Here is an 18,403-nt window from a genome sequence, read left to right as displayed (position 1 = left end):
AATTGTATGGCCACCCTTGAATTTTCCCTTCATCCTTCATTTAGTATCTCTCCTATTTTAGCATCTTCCCAACCCTCACAAACTGTATTAGTCTTGAATGGATTTCTTTTCCTTTGACATAGTTTCCACCTTCTCCAGAAACTCTATAATATCTGGGATTCTGAAAAATACACAATGGCAATTGGTACCATGGCCATGGAAAGGGTGGACAAATGTGATTCATAGTTGGGACATGGTGTTACTGGCTTAAGTGATACCAGGGGCTGGGGGAAAGAAATGGAGCAGGGTGACCTTGATCAGATTATTTAACCACTATAACTCAGTTTTACCATTTATTGAAAATGCACATAGCGCCACAGCATCTGGGACATAGATACATGTCCTCTGGGGAGAAAACCTATCAGAATTATAGAATGCTTCCAGAGAAATAAAGTATAATTCAATTCAAACGAGGATTAATTCATTCAGATTATTCTCTAGTAGAGATCCTTGGTGGACGAGCTTATTGGTCACCTCCTTAAGAACGATGATTTGTAGTTCATACATTGATTTTGGAAGGTATGTAATGGATGCTTCTAAGTTCATTAAAGTGTTTCCAGCAGTCTTATCTGCATGGTTAACTTGCAATTGGCTAAGAAGAAAAGGTTTGTTCAGCCATAATCTTCTCTAAATTAACACAGTATAATTAGTATAGTTGAGTTCAAATCAGTAAAGCTCTCTCTTTTTTAATTACCATCAAGATTTGTGGGAAAATAATTGAGATGACTTTAATGCACAATGAAGTTAAGCATTTGTGTTTCCAAGGAATTTCAGACCTCAGGCTTCACTGTATTGATAACACATCAAACATTAAATCTCCTTCATCAGAGAGGGACACTAGTGGTGTCAAATTCAAATAGAAAGGGATTCCTAACTTCAGAAACTCCAAGTTAACAATACCTTAACTGTATTGTATTTTTAGTTATTTTGTGAAACATTTGCCAATTACATTTTTATCTGGTTTATCAGTTTTGTGGATTGAGTTTGAGACCTCTGATGTAAACAACTATTGTCTTTTTTTTTTTAACCTTTGCAGCACTGCCTCTCTCAAACATTTATGAGACCTTGGGTATTGTTGGATCTACCACCACTCAACTCTACACTGACAGGACTGAGAAACTGAGACCCGAGATGGAAGGCCCAGGGAGTTTCACAATCTTTGCTCCCAGCAATGAGGCCTGGGCTGCTCTGTCTGCTGTAAGAGAAAGATAATTTATTTCTGGGGTATTCTTGCTTCTTTTGTCAGAGACATTCATAAGAGGTATTATATAATGAGGGATGAAATTGTGTCACAGATAGAGTCCACCTTTATACAAGTGTTAAAACGTGCTTTGTCAGGAAACTTTCTCCTTTTTTCCTTACTGAACCCTGAGGAAACCTGAGTATAAACATATTTTTACTTGTTTCCATAGATGAGCCATTTAAAAAGGTAGATTGCTTCTAAAATTGTGATCAACCTCACCTAGTATAAGACTCTAGACAAGGAGCTGTCACCACAGGACTATCAGATGAACATTTTTTTTCCTTCTTGCCTTCTTTTCACTCTCCCAGGAAGTTCTGGATTCCTTGGTCAGCAATGTCAATGTTGAACTACTCAATGCACTTCGATACCACATGGTAGACCGACGAGTCCTGACTGATGAGTTGAAACACGGAACAACACTCACCTCTATGTACCAGAACTCAGACATCCATATCCATCATTACCCCAATGGGGTAAGTGACCTTTTTTTGGGTCCAGATCTGTGTTTTTATCAATATATCAAGCATTCTATAGAGCAGTCATTCCACTGGTACTGAACAGCAACTTTTCTTTAGCTCTCAGTATTAGAAATGTTCACAGGGAATTGAGAAGTTCAATCACTTGACCTTGGTCACACAGTTAGTATGTTTCAGAGGTCTTCCTGACTCTAAGGTTAATTGTCTATCCACCTACTGTGCCATTGCTGTTTTTCAGAGTAGTAGTATTCCTTATTTATACACTATTGCTCTTTATCAATAAAGACCCACTATCTTCAGTGGGACTTGTTTTCTAAGTAGTTTATCTCCTCTTTGAGAGGCTATATGGTGTAATTGAGAAAAAGAGAGAGCTAGCATCAGAACCAGGAAGACCAGAATGGTTCAAGTTCTACCCCTGACCCATACTGGTTTTGTGAACCTGGGCAAGTCACTTAACTTCTTAACACTTTAGGCAACTCTCCAACTCTCAAAGTTGCAGAGAATGTGACAACCAGTATTAGTGAAGGAAGTTGTTTAGTAGGTACTCGTTCTATCAAAGAAATAATAGATCTAATCTTTATTGTTAGCTTCCTCACTGGAAGCACCATATACCACTGAAATCACCGATCCAGTCAGAATTATTTTAAACTATGTGAAGGAAAGAAACCCCAAAAACATAGGAAATAATCACCATTATTAGACTAGGCAGAACTCTGACAAAATCAATAGAGTTTTATTTAGGGGGTTAAAGATAATTTTTAAAAAGATTAGGTGAGAGAGAGAGTGACTCTCACCTCACTGAAGTGACCCACAAATGAAGCATTTGAGTAGATAGCACTGGGTTCCATCTGGAGGTCATTTGGAAGGATCCAACAAGTGAGGGAATCCTGCAGGACCATTAGCAGTCTGAGGAAAAGAAACTCTGAGCTCATTTCATGTAAGGCTTTTGTTTCCACTCTGTCCCAACTCCTTGTCTGTATTTCTTCCTCTTGCAGATCGTTACTGTCAACTGTGCTCGGTTGCTGAAAGCAGACCACCATGCTACCAATGGTGTGGTCCACCTCATAGACAAGGTCATTTCCACCACTACCAACAGCATTCAACAGTTCATTGAGATTGAAGATACATTTGAAACCCTTCGGGTGAGCATTTTGCTTAGATAAATGCTATTTCTTTTGATGGAGTCAGTAGCTGGTTTTAGAAATGCAATATTTGAGTAGTCAGGAAAAAAATTCTTAATTTTCTGCAAGACTTGAAATAAACTTCTTTGAAATACATAGTATGAAATTAATTAATGACAGTATCAGTCATTTGGAGTTTATATACTAAAAAAAGCTCACCATTTATTCTAATGAGTTCACTCCTGGGTCTCTCCTGCTTAGTTGCAAAACTTTCTAAACTTATTGGCTTCACTAGCAGAAATAGAGGGATTTTCTTGGACACTGACGGGTAGCTCACTTGTTTGTTATTATTATTATAAACTAGGTCACATCTGGATGCCTGATTGAAACACGCGACATATGGGGGAGCGGGAGGGGGGAAGGCGCATCTTGTATGGTTCTCTAGGGTCTGTCCAGGCCCTTAAGAAAATGAAACGCTTGAACCCATTTTGATTAAATGAGTTTCTGTCTTCCTTTTCACTTGCTACTTGGGCATTGTCAATTAATCATATAATTCTACTTTTGTCATAAATAATAAAAGTAAATTATATTTCTATGGTAAGGTTTACAAAGCACTTTCCTCCCACTGTAAGATAAGTAGTGCAAACATTATTATCCTTAATTTACAGAAAAAGAAACTGAGGATAAGGATCCATGACATTATAAATTACAAATCTAATAAGTGGTGAAGATCAGGTTTTGAACAGAGGATATCGGACTCTAAGTCCAATGCTCTTTCTGCTCAGCACACCATGCTGTCTTTTACTTCACTATTTATTGAATGCTAGACTAGCTACTTATTCACCACCTTAGTTAAAATGCAGAAAAGCATTAGTTTCAGACAGGAGTTAAGGAAGGTTGAGTGCTGAAATTCAGAGGGTGCTAACTGTACTTGTACCTTCAACAGTTTATAGACACTACTGAACTTAACACATGCTTAGCAAAAATAATTAGCTAAAATGGAGAGTCTTCTCTCATGCAGCCATGCTCCAGATAAGCCCCTTTTCTGTCCTAATGCTCCTTACCTAAAGCCTCTCTAGTGTCACTTCTCATGTGCAAAAATTACTAGTTATGTCTCTGGCTCCAGAGGTAGGAATCTCTCTCTTGAAAACCAGGGTCTCCTGGCTTTCAGTTCATTGGACTAGAACAAGGGGTCTGCCAAGCATTGATTTTTGGAACCCTTGGGCCCATTGCATCGAGCCATATTCAGTCTTCATCATAACCTATCCCAGTGGTGACAGCAAAGACTGAAATTTGGGAGTCAGGGGTTTAATTATTGGCTTAGATCCTGTCTCCCTGTGTGGCTATAGGAAAGCAATTTCCTCCCTCATTGGTTTTACTGGACATTTGTCTTTCCACATGGGTAAGAGCAGTTGTTCCCACTCCATTTGAGTAAATGAACAAGAGGAAATGAAACTGTTTTGTAAGCAGTTTCATTGCTCTTTGAGAGGAAAAACTCCCTAGCCACAATAGCCATGAGACATCAGAATTATAGTGTGAGGGAGGCTATGGTGTCTTCTTCACTGGAGATTTCTAAGACTAAATTGAAAGACTCTGGGTCTAGGCTGGTATGGGTATAGTTCTTCCATAGACTAGCTGAGCTCTGGAGGATCATAGATTCAGAGCTTGAAAGGACCTTACGGTCTATCTAATAAAATCAATGCATTTTATAAATGAGGAAACTGAGGCCCAGATAGATTAAGTGATGCATCCAAGGTCACACACATAGTATGTGGCTGGACTTGGAATAAATACAATACCCTTTCCACTATATCATTCTGACTGTTTCTTTTCACTGTTGAATTGTATAGTGTCTTTGCTTCTACGTTCCCACAGGGCTCCTATGTAGGCATTATTTTACAATAATAGATCATAGGATTTAGGGGGGTTTCATTAATTAATTAATTAGTTTCCAGTTCCAAATTTTATTCCTCCCTCTTCCCTTTCTCCTACCCATTGAGAAAGCAAGAAATATGATGCTCATTATATATCTGAAGTCATGCAAAACATTCTGCATTAGCCAAATTCCAGGCTTTTAAAACACAAGAAAAATAAAGGAAACAAATATACTTCAATCTATCCTCAAAGTTCATCAGATCTCTCTCTCTGGAGGTGGATATCATTTTTTATCATTAGTCCTTTTTAGTTGTGGTATATCATTGTATTGCTCAAAATAGCTAAGTCTTTCACAGTTGATTATCTTTACAATATTGCCATTATGGTGAACACTGTTTTCCTGGTTCTGCTTATTTTACTTTATATCAGTTCATATGTCTTCCCATATGTTCTTATGAAATCATCTTCTTCATCATTTCTTATAACACAATAATATTCCATCACAAGCATATACAACTTGTTTAGCCATTTCCCAATTGATGGGCATCCCTTCAGTTTCCAATTCTTTGCTGCCACAAAAAGAGCCAATATAAATATTTTTGTACATATGGGTTCTATTCCTTTGATACCTTAGGGTTATAGGTCTACTAGTGGCATGTCTGGGTCAAAATGTTTTATAGTTTTTTGATGGCTTTATAGCCCTTTGGCATAGTTACAAGTTGTTCTCCAAAATGGTTGGACTAGTTCACTGCTCCAACAGTGTACCTATTTTCCCATATCCCCTCTAACATTTGTCATTTTCCTTTTCTGTCATCTTAGCCAATTTAATAAGTATGAGGTGATATACCAGAGTTGTTTTAATTTGCTAGACCATAAAAATTGGAGGTTAATACTTGAACCTTTTAGCTCTATTTCAAGGTTAGGTTTGTCTAAGAACAAATACATATAAAGATGATGAATCTAAGATTTGAACATAGGCTTTCTGACCCTAAATCCAGTATTCCTTTCATATCACAATGCAACTAGAAAATAAAAATAAACAAAGGATATAAAATAGTAGGATCACACAAATGGCACATGTGCCAGAAACTAATCTAATTATTTAGCATTAGGGGCTCTTTAAGCAGAGATGTAATTTACTTGCCTTTTGATTTGGCGTTTAATTAAAATTCTAAACCCTTTGAAGATAGGTCAGTCTAAGGCCAGCTGCATTATGCTCTTTCATTTTTCTTCCCTGGAGAAAAATAATCTCATACAAAACCCAAAAGAACCACTTCCGATGTAGGATTCAGCAGGATACAGGCACCTTGAAGGCAGGAATTCTATAATAGTCTATCTTTGGCAATTTTTACAGAGTAGGCACTTAAGAAATATATTTTCACTTGAATTGAATTCCCTAAATGGGTATCTCATTTCCTTTCTTTTTAGGCTGCTGTGGCTGCTTCAGGCCTTAACACTCTGCTAGAAAGTGATGGTCAATTCACTTTCTTAGCCCCAACCAATGAAGCATTTAAGAAGATCCCTCCAGACACCCTGAACCGTATTCTGGGTGATCCTGATGCACTGAAAGGTGAGTGGTCCACTCATCAATTGTACAGGAAAGCAAGGCCTGGTACCAAAGTTAGTGACTGAATCCAAAGACAGTATTTTGGTAATAGCAATCGTTGTCGTCATCATCATCATCACTATTGATAGTAATGATAATAATAATCTTACACTGAAAGTGCTTCTCCAATGCCTCATTGGTTTATAAGGGTGATACCTGGACACGAGGTCTGGCAAGTCCTTTCAAGTTATAAGGTTCCCTCCATTACAAACCCAGCAGATTATGTCTGTCACCCTACTTAAAGAGCTCAGAAAAAGCTCATCACCAAAAGTTTGGCTCCTAAGTAATCATAGTGCATAAAACTATCTCCTAAGGAGTGGAAAGGTTCCACCTGTGGAAGTCATAACTCTTCCCATTAAGGTCACAGATCTTTTGAAATTGAAAAATGGTCACAAAATAGTTCATGTTTGTAAATCACTTTATGGCTTATAAGTTATTTTATAAATATCATTTAATATAATCCTCATATTAACCTTGTGAGAGAGGCATGACAACTAGACTTAGAAATGAATGCATAAAATCTTAATCAATAAAGGATAAGAGACAGAGTTGGAAAGGACATTGGGGGTTATCTAGTATGACCTCCACTGAAATATAAGGTTACTGAGACCCATAGAGGTTAAGTAACTTGCTCCAATTCACAGTTAATAAGTACTTAGTCATGTATAACACAGATCCTTAGAGTGCAGACTCAGGGAATTTTTGTTAATTTTTTGAGGCAAATGTCTATTAAATGTTTGAACTCAATAGCAAATGACCTTATATTTATTTGTCAAACTAAAGAAACTAAAACTTAACCAAATAATTTTTTTCATAAACTTTACTTAAAACACAAGCTTTAAAAATGAGATAGTAAATATCCACACAATCCCAGACTACTAAAGCTAGAAGGGACCTTAAAATTCATCTTGTGCTCTCCCCTCTTTTTACAGCTGTGGAGACTGAGTCCTAGAGAGGGCACGTCATTTACCCTTCATTAGACAACATAGGAAATGATAGACTGTTTTTTAACTTCAAGTCCAGCGCTCTTTCCAGTTACGCCCTAGTGCCTTCAACCCTATTCATCTTTGTTGAGTCCTTGCTTCTTTGGCAGTTGAGTCAGCCTCAAAGCATTCAGACCTGCCTTGGAGAAAGGCCAAGGCATTAGATTTAGAGTCTGGACGACCAAAGCCCCTCCTATAATAGGGCTGGGCTCACCGTTTGCTAGCAGATGCTATATTCAGCAGGTATTTACATGCCCTACGGTACCTAGAAATAAAAACACCAACGAGTACAAAAATTCTTCCCTTGTTCCTCTGGTGGGGCAAACAGTTTTTTTCAATGCAGTGCATTGCAACTTCCCCCTACTGATGACTATTGTGTTTCTGTTCCTATATTTTGTAGCAAAAAGAAATTTGCAACTCCATGGGAACCCAAAACTATGCCTTACGTTTAAAAAGGAGGCAAACACAGTCAGAAATCAATCAAGAAATCCAACAAGCATTTATTAATCACTTATTGTATGTCAGGCACTGGGGAGACAAAGAAGTGAGCTCAGCTATGACAATTCATGCAGCAAATGTTAGACTGGATCTGATTCCACAGCTTCACCATTACTGGTTTCTCATAATGGAGCACAGTGTGAGTGAGTGTGAGTATGAGAGTGTGTGTGTGTGTGTGTGTGTGTGTGTGTGTGTGTGTGTGTGTGTGTGTGTGTGTAGGGGAGGGAAGGGAAGGGGTATTAGTGCAGCATAAAGCACTAAGCCAAACCAACATCAACATCAACACCAACACCAACACTTGTGGTTACTGCTATATACCACAAAGATAACATAAGGGGAGGAGACCTAGGACCAGACACCTCAGGTTCTTTTGTCCTTTGTACCTTCCAACTTCTCTATTTATTTCTCCAACACTTTCATTCTTTTGACTCTTATCAAATGCTGTCTCTTCTTACCAGCAAGGCTGGTCTCCTCCTAAAACCAAATTACCCATATATTAGTCCTTCTCTTCTTTCCTGGTAGCATAATTATTCACTAGTTCTGGGTTGGAGTCATTTCACTCCCATTGATTTCAGTTTCCTCATCTCCAAAATAAGAGGATTAAAAAAAAATTTCTTCTGGGTCTAAATCCTGTGAAATTCTGAGCCATAATCAGCTGTATGCCACTCTCAGCACTAGGGATGACAGTGGGCTATGTTCAATCTCCATCTTATAGCACTGTGCCATCTCTCTCTCCCAATAATATGCATTCGTTATGATTTCAGTTCTTACTTTGAGCTATGTCCTGTTTATTCCCCAGATCTGTTAAACAACCACATCCTGAAAACGGCCATGTGTGCTGAAGCCATCATTGCAGGACTGTCCATGGAGACTCTGGGGGGCAACACCCTGGAGGTGGGTTGTAATGGTGATGTGCTCACCATTGATGGGAAGGCCATCATTTCAAACAAGGACAACTTGGCAACCAATGGAGTGATCCATTATGTGGATGAGCTACTGATCCCAGATTCAGGTAAAGCTCAGTAATATCCACATACTCTAAAGTTAATTTTTCTAAGATATCATTATCCTAATTCTCTGAACCTTCTCTGCACTGGTGATGTTTGTAGGAGATTGTTGCTTCCCAATAAGACATTCTTGTTGATGCGTGACATGCCTTAGGGTGGATGAACAACAAACAAAGCAGTATTTAAAATTTTCCAACCAACTTTTGTTTTCTCTTCTAGCTAAGACTCTATTTGAATTGGCTGCTGAGTCTGATGTTTCAACGTCTATTGACCTTTATAGACAAGCTGGCCTTGGTTCTCATCTCTCTGGAACAGAACGCTTGACCCTACTTGCCCCTCTGAATTCTGTATTCAAAGGTAAAGTTAACACACAAAAAAAGGCACGACAACTTACTTAGAAGGAAAGACCCTCTCTCTACCACTATACCCCCCAACACTCTCTAATTCTTCATTTGAAATAATGGGCACAATACACATGGAATTTTAGTCTCACTAAATAAGTTACATTTTAATGCCACAGGAAGGGGGGGATACAAATTCAGGGTAAACTTAAGATTTTATCATGTTTTCACTTGTAAAAAATGTGTGAGGAAGAAAGGGTGATAGGAACATTTCCTTAAAAAACAGAATCTGCATCTTTAGACAAAGATTAATTTTCTTATGCTTTTGTTTATAAGATCATTTGCACATGTAATGGTGAGTAAGGGATGCAATTTATGGCATAGTGGATAGAAGGCTAGCATTGGAGTCAGGAAGAGGTGGGTTCAAACCCTGCCTCTGACACATACTGGCATGTCTGACTCCATGAAAATCACTTATTCTTTCATTGCTCCAAATAACTATCCAAGAATATGCTACAGATGAATTTCTGATCTACACTGGAGGAGGGAATTTCCATATAGGGTGTTCTGCAAACCAAAGAAATCACAGGTCTGGACTGCAGACACCCACAAATAGAGAGTAAATCATTTTCATGTCTTATTTGAACCATGCCACTGGGGGAAGGAGCAAAAGAATTTTCAACCTTTCAGTGCTTTCCAAACTTCCTATTCAACATTTAACACCTCAATACCAGCCATTCTCTGGACATCTTCACAGATAGGTTCCAGAGTTTATTGAAAGCTTAAACTTCAAAGTCTGCCTCTCGTGCACCCAAGAGGCAGCTAATGTCTATTGAATTTTTAAATTTCAGTGAGTTGCAGGTGCTTTTACTATATTCACCTTCCAAATCTTTTTTTGCTAATTATAAGAAAATGCCTCACTGAACTTTAATAAATATTCTCTTACAGATGGTGTCCCTTATGTAGATGCCAACATGAAGAATTTGCTTCTGAATCACATTGTTAAAGATCAGCTGTCCTCCAAGTATCTGTACCATGGACAGACCCTGGACACTCTGGGTGGCAAGAAACTGAGAGTTTTTGTTTATCGTAACGTAAGTTCTGATCTTATTATACCTGTTTGTAATTATGCTCCTTCTTTTAAAAAGTTCTATAGGTTGCTAGATCATCATCACATCTCTGTTTATTAGCAGAATGGGAGAAATAGTAAAGGGATCTTCTATTTAAAATGTTTTTGAAATCTAGGGGAAAAATTCCTGAGAATAATGCTGAGATAGGATCTTATATTGGGAATATAAGATTATTTCTAGAAATCTCTGAAGATAAATTAGACACACTATCTGCCTAGGAGAATTAAGGGCTGGGCTGCTATGGGCCAAGAGAATAGAGCAAACATGCATCCTGTCAGGAAATATTATACTTTTATTTATGCTTTTTTCAAAATCATATTTTGTTTATTTAGTGGTACTTATTTGGTGCTTAGCACATTTAATAGAGTGCCCCAAGAATTTATTCTTGGCCCTACCTGGTCAACATTGTTGGATGAAGAAATAGGCAGTGTATTTATTAAAGTTTTGGATGACAGGAAGCTAAATAAAAATAATCAACATAGCAAACAGCAGATTTGGGACCATAAAGGATCTTGACAAACTGCAACAATGAGCTGAATATAAGATTAGAATTAAATAGAAATAAATGTAAAGTCGGGGCAGCTAGGTGGCACAGTGGATAAAGCACAGGACCTGTATTCAGGAGGACCTGAATTCAAATCCGACCTCAGACACTTGACATTTACTAGCTGTGTGACCCTGGGCAAGTCACTTAACCCTCATTGCCCCACAAAAAAAAAAGAAAAGAAATAAATGTAAAGTTCTACACTTAGCTTCAAAAAAAAAAACACTGTATAAGGTGAGAGAGGTGACTAGTCAAAAGTACATGTGGAAAAGACCTTCATTCAGATTTTAGTGGCCTGCAGGCTTTATGTGAGTCAACAGTATGACATAGTATCCAAAAAAGATAACTTTAATTTGTTTTTATCCACCCCTATGATTTCACTGGTGTTGTGAATTCAAGTTATGGAAACTTCTTCCATGGATACAGTTCAGCAACTTGGTGGTAACAGATAGTCTTAGAGAATTGTTTAAAAAACTGAGAAGTTAAATGACTTGGCCATGGTCACACAAGCAGTATGTGATAGAAAGCAAAATTTGAACCCAGATCTTCCTGACTCCAAGCCTGGCTCTCTATCCACTACAACACAGTACCTTACAATGTAATCTTAGACTGAATTAATTGAAGCATTGTGTCAGAACAAGGGAGGTGATGGCCCTGCTGTATTCTGTCATCATCAGACTTATCACCACATCATAGGAAGGAGCATGACAAACTAGAGTGTGTTCAGATGAGCTGGAAATCGTCCCATATAATGATCACTTGAAGAAACTGGAAATTTCCATCCTGGGCGGGGTGAAGGGTGACACTGGGGAACATAACTCTCTTTTATGGGTTAGATTAGATGATTGACAAGGTCCCTTCCAACTCTTAAATTCTTTGACTCTGACATTTTGTGAACTATGGGAAGGGCTATCATATGGAAAAATCATTGATCCCAGAGGAAAGAACTAATAACAGTGGTGAAAGAGGCATGCATTGGTTTCTTCTCCGTAGAAGGAAAACTTCCTAACACTTAGGGCCGTTCAAGAGTATAATGAGCTGCCTTGGAAGGCAATGATTGTCCCATGACTAGTAGACTCTTAGTAGAGATTGGGTGAACATTTGTTGAAGGCGTTATAGAGGAGATTCCTGTTCTGGTATAGATTGGACAAAATAACCTCTGAGATTCTCTTATCCTGTATATCTTATATCTAATATATATCTTATTACCCTATATAATCAAGGGTGATTTTGAGAAACTTAGCACATTTTTCCAGAATTCAAAAGAGAGAAGATAAATATAGTTAATACCTTGCCTCAATAAATATAATTTTGACTCAATAAATATAATTTTCATGTGCTATTTCTAAGGAATGTAACTGGAATCAGAAAGACCAGAGTTTGAAGGCTTGACTCAGAAACTTAACTATCTGTACTTTGGACAATCTCTCTGCCCCAGGTTCTTTCTCTATATAATGGGAATAATAAAAGCACCTATATCACAGGGCTGTTGTGAGGATTAAATTGGTTACCCTATCCACAAAAAACATTTTACAAACCTTAAAGTACAATAGAAGTGTAGCTGTTATTAAAAATGGTCATAATCAAACCAGTAGGCTGAAAATAAAAATGCCCCAATTTGAGTTCAGTCAATTAATTTGATGGCTAATAGACATTAGACATTCATCCAGGTATCTCTCTTTTTTAAAATGTTGCTTATTTCAGACCTTCCAAAACTTTTTTTCATACCTTCTTTGAATTCAACAACAATTTAACAAATATTTCTACTATGTATTAAAACACTGTACTGGGTACCAGAGGCACAAGGAGTTTATTATCTAATGATCACAATATATCATGTACAAAATTAAACTTTAGAACATCTGAAGGACAAAATAGACATACAAAGATCTCTGAGAAATTTTAAGAAGGACATTTCACTACCAGTGGAGAAAGATGAGGAAGAAGGATCAGAAAAGAGTTCATAAAGGAGTTGGAACCTGAGATGACTTAGAAAGGAGAAGAATTCCAATAGACATAGCAAAAGAAGTATGCATTTGAGTCATAGAAGAGAGCGATGGTTAGGATGAGATCAAGAAATGGGTAATAGTCCAATTTGTGGAAGATGTGAAGAGAAGGAATATGAAATAAAAGTAAATCTGGGTGGGTCCCAGATTGTGGAAGGCCTCAAATGCCAGGCTAAGAAGTTTATATTATATACTATAAGGAATGCATTAAGGATTTTTGAACAGGAAATTTATATACTCATCTTTATTATTTTCCCAAGCATAGAAAACATGGGTCATATTCTCCCTTAGCCTCGATGATCCATTCCAACATATCAGTTGAAATTCAGGAAATGAGTTTGTTCCTCCTTATGTCTGAATCTGATGTCACAAATGAGAGTCAGGGATCCCAAGAAGAAGGAGATAAACAGTCTTTCTCCCCACCACCCCATCATTACTTCCACAGAGCCTGTGTATTGAGAACAGCTGCATTGCAGCCCATGACAAGAGGGGAAGATTTGGCACCCTGTTTACTGTGGACCGGATGTTGACACCACCAATGGGGACTATCATGGATGTTCTTAAAGTTGACAATCGTTTCAGGTAACAACTATGTTCCTTCTTTCTCCATCCCAGAGATATCCTTTGCAATTAACATTATAAGTGACAATTGTCTGCCATCTTCATGGCCTCAATTTCCCTTCTCCTTTTCTTCTTCCCCTGCTTCCTCCATCTTAAGTGTTTATGTCAAGTATAGCCTTTTGTGAACTTTACTAATGAGAACATGGAAACTATGGATGACATACCTAAAATAAGATATCGATGCCTAAAACATATCCTTCTAATAGTGATTTCTGAATCCCCAGGGAAATAATTTCATTTAATGATAAAATGCAAAGAAAATGCTACTCTCTACTGTTTAAGTGTCCACTACAGAGAAAATGTCTATTTTTTTTCAATATTGTGCTCACTTTCCACCCTCCTCTTCTCCTCATATCCCTCTCTATGTAGGTGGTCTAATGCAGCTAAAGCTCCTTTCTGTTATCGTCTTTGAAGGCCCCATCACTTCTATCCAATTGTTTTTTCCACATTTTTTTTTAAATTTCTAACTTGCCTGTTACTTCATCGTTTGGTGTACTAACTTCCCCTCACTTGTGTTTCCCATGACTAAGCACAGCTGCCAGCAAGATTAAGTCAAACCTAATAAAATTCTGAGCACAATAGAAACCATGCACAAGCTAAATCCTCTGATTCCTGAGCTGCTTCCTTAGTGTGTGGTTTATTTGCACCTCTTCAATTTCCACCTTCTCACTGTCATCTTCTGAGGGTCCAGTTGTTTGACTGACTCGTGGAATTGGCGGCAGGGAACTTTACTGGCCAGAGAAGAGGCCAAGGAGAAAAAGAGAGGGCCAGGAGAGAGAAGAGACCAGATTCAAACCAGACTGTGCTGTTCCTTTGAGCAGCCCTGACAAAAATCTTAGCAGAGAGGGGCTTAATGTTCAGGGTTAAACTGAGGATTGTGAATTTTAGGCATCCACATTCTACCTCTCTTCCCCCATTCCCTGTGGAAAATTGAAAACTGAAGTCCCCCAAAGCTCTCCAATAGCTATCATCTCTGTCTTTCCCCAGCATGCTGGTGGCTGCCATTCAAACTGCAGGTCTGACAGAAACCCTCAACCGAGAAGGTTCCTACACCATCTTTGCTCCAACAAATGAAGCCTTCCAGGCCCTGCCACCAGGGGAGCTGAATAAACTTATGGGTATGTGCTTTGTATCGCCATATGTCCAGGAAGGAGGTCTGAGCAACTGTTTTTTCTCAGGGATTTTTTTCTAAATAAATGTTTGTTTCCTTCTCCAACTGTGGTTCTCATGAGAAGAAACCTGGGAAGATCTTCAAAACCATAAGGTTACATCAAGTTATGTCTGTTTAGCAGTTAGGTTAAGTGAGGTCTTGTTTAGAAGGTGAGCAGGGAAGCCACTCTGATACTTATCTATATTCTGTTCCCTTTTTATTGTTTTGTTTTGTTTTGGTTTGGTTTGGTTTTGCCCTGCTGAACTTGCAATATCATCGGGATGGGGAACTCTCAATGTGAAAACTTCTTCTATTAGTATAGATCAGCAACTCCTCACTGGTAACAGTATAATCTTGGATAAATGCCTTGGATAAGGGGCCTAGCTTTGGTCATGGAGCTAGTATGTGCCAAAGGTGCTGCCTGAACCCAGGTCTTCCTTACTCCAGGGTCAGTCCAATATCCACTGGACCATGTTGCCTCTCTCCCTCTTTCTTTTTTGGGGGGTATGGAGGATAGGGTGGAGAGAGAGGACAGAATTTGGTCTGTTTTGTAGATTTTGTAGGTAGTAGGGAGCTTTTTTGGTGACTAGGGCACTGAGAAGGTAAGTGATTTGTTCAGGGTCCCACAGCCAATAGATGACAGATGCAGGATTTAAACATCTCTCTTCCTGACTTTGAGGCCTACTATATCCACTACACCACAATTCCTTGTCCTACTTCTTAGTTATTACCTAGGACTTGTAGATTTAGCATCAAGGATGTGGCAGGAAAGCCCCTATCTGCTCCAACTTATCCCCCTTCCTTTAGGCAGGCCTGCCCCAACTCATCCCAGGTCAGCGAGTCTTTCCTTTTTTAACAGCATGAACAATTAAGAATTATATCATCCGGGGCAGCTAGGTGGTGCAGTAGATAGAGCACTGGCCCTGAAGTCAGGAGTACCTGAGTTCAAATCTGGCCTCAGACACTTAACACTTACTAGCTGTGTGATGTTGGGCAAGTCACTTAACCCCAATTGCCTCACTAAAAAAAAAAAAAAAAAAAAAGAATTATATTATCCACACTCTGGAATTCATACTCCATATCATTCATTTGACCATTGCATGAAAATAAAACAGAAAATTTAATTTGTAGTCTCTTAAATGGATGAACTTGAACTTCCTCCAACTTCATTTCCTTCCTCTCCAAACCAATAGGCAGCTGTCTTCATGGATCAATTAATTGTTGTCCAGTAAGCCCCCTTTTTTCATATTCCTAAAGAGTATGCCTTCACCTTCATTTTCAACACCAACTGTCCATTTTGTCTCTCCAACAAGAAATAAATGTTTCTTAATGTAGAAAGAGATTGTTGGACCTCCCTTTGTGATAACATAATCAGGGAAGAAGAAAAAATATGATTCTTCACTTTCATGATGCCCCAACATCTACAGGCAAAAAAGCTATCTTATTCTTATAATGGTCTATACTATTCTGGTGTCTATGTGGAGTATCATCAGATCACAGATTTGGAAGAAGGGACCTCAGAGGTCAACTTTTCTCATTCTACAGATGAGAAAGCTAAGGTATAGCAAGGCTTTTCCTAAGAATTCCCTAAGTGTTCCCTAAGAGCACACAAGTAGCAAGTACAAGAGCTGGGATTTGAACCCAGAGGCAACACTGCCATGGGTACAAAGGAAAGAGCAATTATCAGAGAATATACATTAAAGTCTCACTATCTGTGCAACCTTGTGCAAATCATTTCACTTTCATGGGACGCAGTTTCCTCAGCTATAAAAGACTTGGACTAAAGAGTCAATGAGGTTTTTCCTTGCTCTGAATCTATGAACCTATGGTTATAAGTGGATATTAACTACATTTGAAATCCCCCCCCTCCATTTCAATGACTCCAAATCCAATGATCTTGCCACTTTCTGCCACTGCCCCCAATGTAGTTCTTTGGTGTATGGTCAGGGTGCATATACATACACTCAATATTTAAGCTCTGTCCAGTTCTGGAGAGACTTTAGTCTCTTCAATTCTTGTCTCCACCTTTGGCCATCCACAGTCTTTCTGTAGGGGAAACTAGATCTATTCATTTGTGTATGTAGGATATTGCCCCTTGGTGCTTAAAGGTTCTATTGCTTAATAGTAATATGGGTTTTCCAGAGACTAAATGAATTCTCCAAAGTGCTGAGGGAAAAAAATCTACTAATTCCTCAGATGAAAGGCACTGTAACAGTAGAAATGATCTATAAATGACCATTGGAGAAATCCAGCCATTTGGCTGATATCAGTCTCAATTTAGATTAGGAGGCAACTAGTAACTTTTTGTTTGTTTGGGTTTTTGTTTTGTTTGTTTGGAGGTTTTTTGCAGGGCAATGAGGGTTAAGTGACTTGCCCAGGGTCACATAGCTAGTAAGTGTCAAGTGTCTGAGACCAGATTTGAACTCAGGTCCTCCTGAATCCAGGGCCGGTGCTTTATCCACTGTGCCACCTAGCTGCCCCCACAACTAGTAACTTTAAAAAAAGACTCCCATGCTTGATTTGGGAAGCATCTGTGTAGCTTTATTGATATAAGCCTTAGCCAATGCATATTTTACCTAGTAGGTCAAAACACTGATGTGGTTCAGAAGGAATGCTGGACTGCAATGATCAGGAGACACTATAGGGGGTAATACCCAGCTCACCACCACAGTCTCCCCAGATAACAGCTGTTTATTCCTCTAGGTTCACCCATCAGGAAACCATAATCTTGGAAAGAAAATGCTCTCCAGCATAGAAAGTATAAATATATCACTACTTTGTATACCTAGTGGTAGCCACTTTTCTGATGAAGTATCCCAGATGTGGGAGCTGGAAAAGTCTCTGACTTTTGAAGCAAATATTTAGTTTCTGGAAACATGACTAATGCTTTTGGAGGTGTATGACTTAACTCATTCCCAGCTCCAGAAGAGCAGTGTGCTTTGGGACTGAGTAAGTTCAAGCATAGATTAGACTCAACCTTGAGCCCGGCTTCACACAGTATTTCACATATTTTGGTCCCCTTGCTCTTACCTGCCAACAGGCAAATGTAAATTCATCTCCAGGCACTAGAGTTTTGTTAGAAAAGTATGAGATGGTTAATGTTAAGATCAAGAGATTTATGTTATTTATGTTAACATCAAGAGATTTACTACTTTGGTGTATCCATATTACCAATCACTAGGCTAGACACTAGTGCTAGATAAAAGCTTGTTGACAGAATGATTGACTATCTGTCTCACATAGTTGCTATTAGCATCAAGTAAAATAATGTGTATGAAACACTTTGTAATTATAATGCACAGTATAAATGTCTCCCACTGTTGCTATCATCATTAGAGAGGCAAGATGGTGTAGTGGAGACAGTGGTGGATTTGGAGTCAAAAAGACCTAAGTTTAGAGAATTGGATCATTAGATATGTGACCGTGTACAAGGCATTTAATTAAACTCTTTGAGCCTCAGTTTCCTCATCTATAAAATGGAGATAATAATACTGAGAGCACCTGCCTTATGAAATGGTTGGTTGTGAGATGTAAATAAGTTAATGGATGTAAAATGCTTGGCAAACTTTAAGGCACTATGTAAATATCAGTACCTATTATTAGAAATAACAATTATTTCATTTTCTAAATGTAAAACTGAAATACAGAGGTAAAATGAATCCTCTAACCTTACATCATAACTAAGTTGTTGACTTAGAAATAGCATGAAGGCCTGTAACTGAGATAGGTATAACGCAGGTGGTATTTATTTGGAAGATAAGTT

At 38.4% G+C, this 18,403-nt stretch overlaps 1 protein-coding gene across 1 annotated transcript in view; it reads left to right on the top strand.

Moving 5' to 3' along the window:
• The window catches only part of TGFBI (transforming growth factor beta induced), a 58,865-nt gene that overhangs the window by 28,521 nt on the left and 11,941 nt on the right, over window positions 1–18,403 (top strand). Inside the window, exons 4-12 of the mRNA XM_043990364.1 lie at window positions 1,076–1,236; window positions 1,591–1,755; window positions 2,754–2,900; window positions 6,183–6,324; window positions 8,641–8,853; window positions 9,068–9,205; window positions 10,138–10,283; window positions 13,315–13,451; window positions 14,478–14,608. Coding sequence (XP_043846299.1) covers window positions 1,076–1,236; window positions 1,591–1,755; window positions 2,754–2,900; window positions 6,183–6,324; window positions 8,641–8,853; window positions 9,068–9,205; window positions 10,138–10,283; window positions 13,315–13,451; window positions 14,478–14,608 — 1,380 coding nt within the window. The remainder of the gene's footprint in view (window positions 1–1,075; window positions 1,237–1,590; window positions 1,756–2,753; window positions 2,901–6,182; window positions 6,325–8,640; window positions 8,854–9,067; window positions 9,206–10,137; window positions 10,284–13,314; window positions 13,452–14,477; window positions 14,609–18,403) is intronic.

The sequence above is a fragment of the Dromiciops gliroides genome, chromosome 2, assembly GCF_019393635.1.
Source record: "Dromiciops gliroides isolate mDroGli1 chromosome 2, mDroGli1.pri, whole genome shotgun sequence".
Taxonomy (NCBI): Eukaryota; Metazoa; Chordata; class Mammalia; order Microbiotheria; family Microbiotheriidae; genus Dromiciops; species Dromiciops gliroides.
Note: the sequence above shows the minus strand (reverse complement) of the source record. Positions and strands in the feature narration are given on the sequence as shown.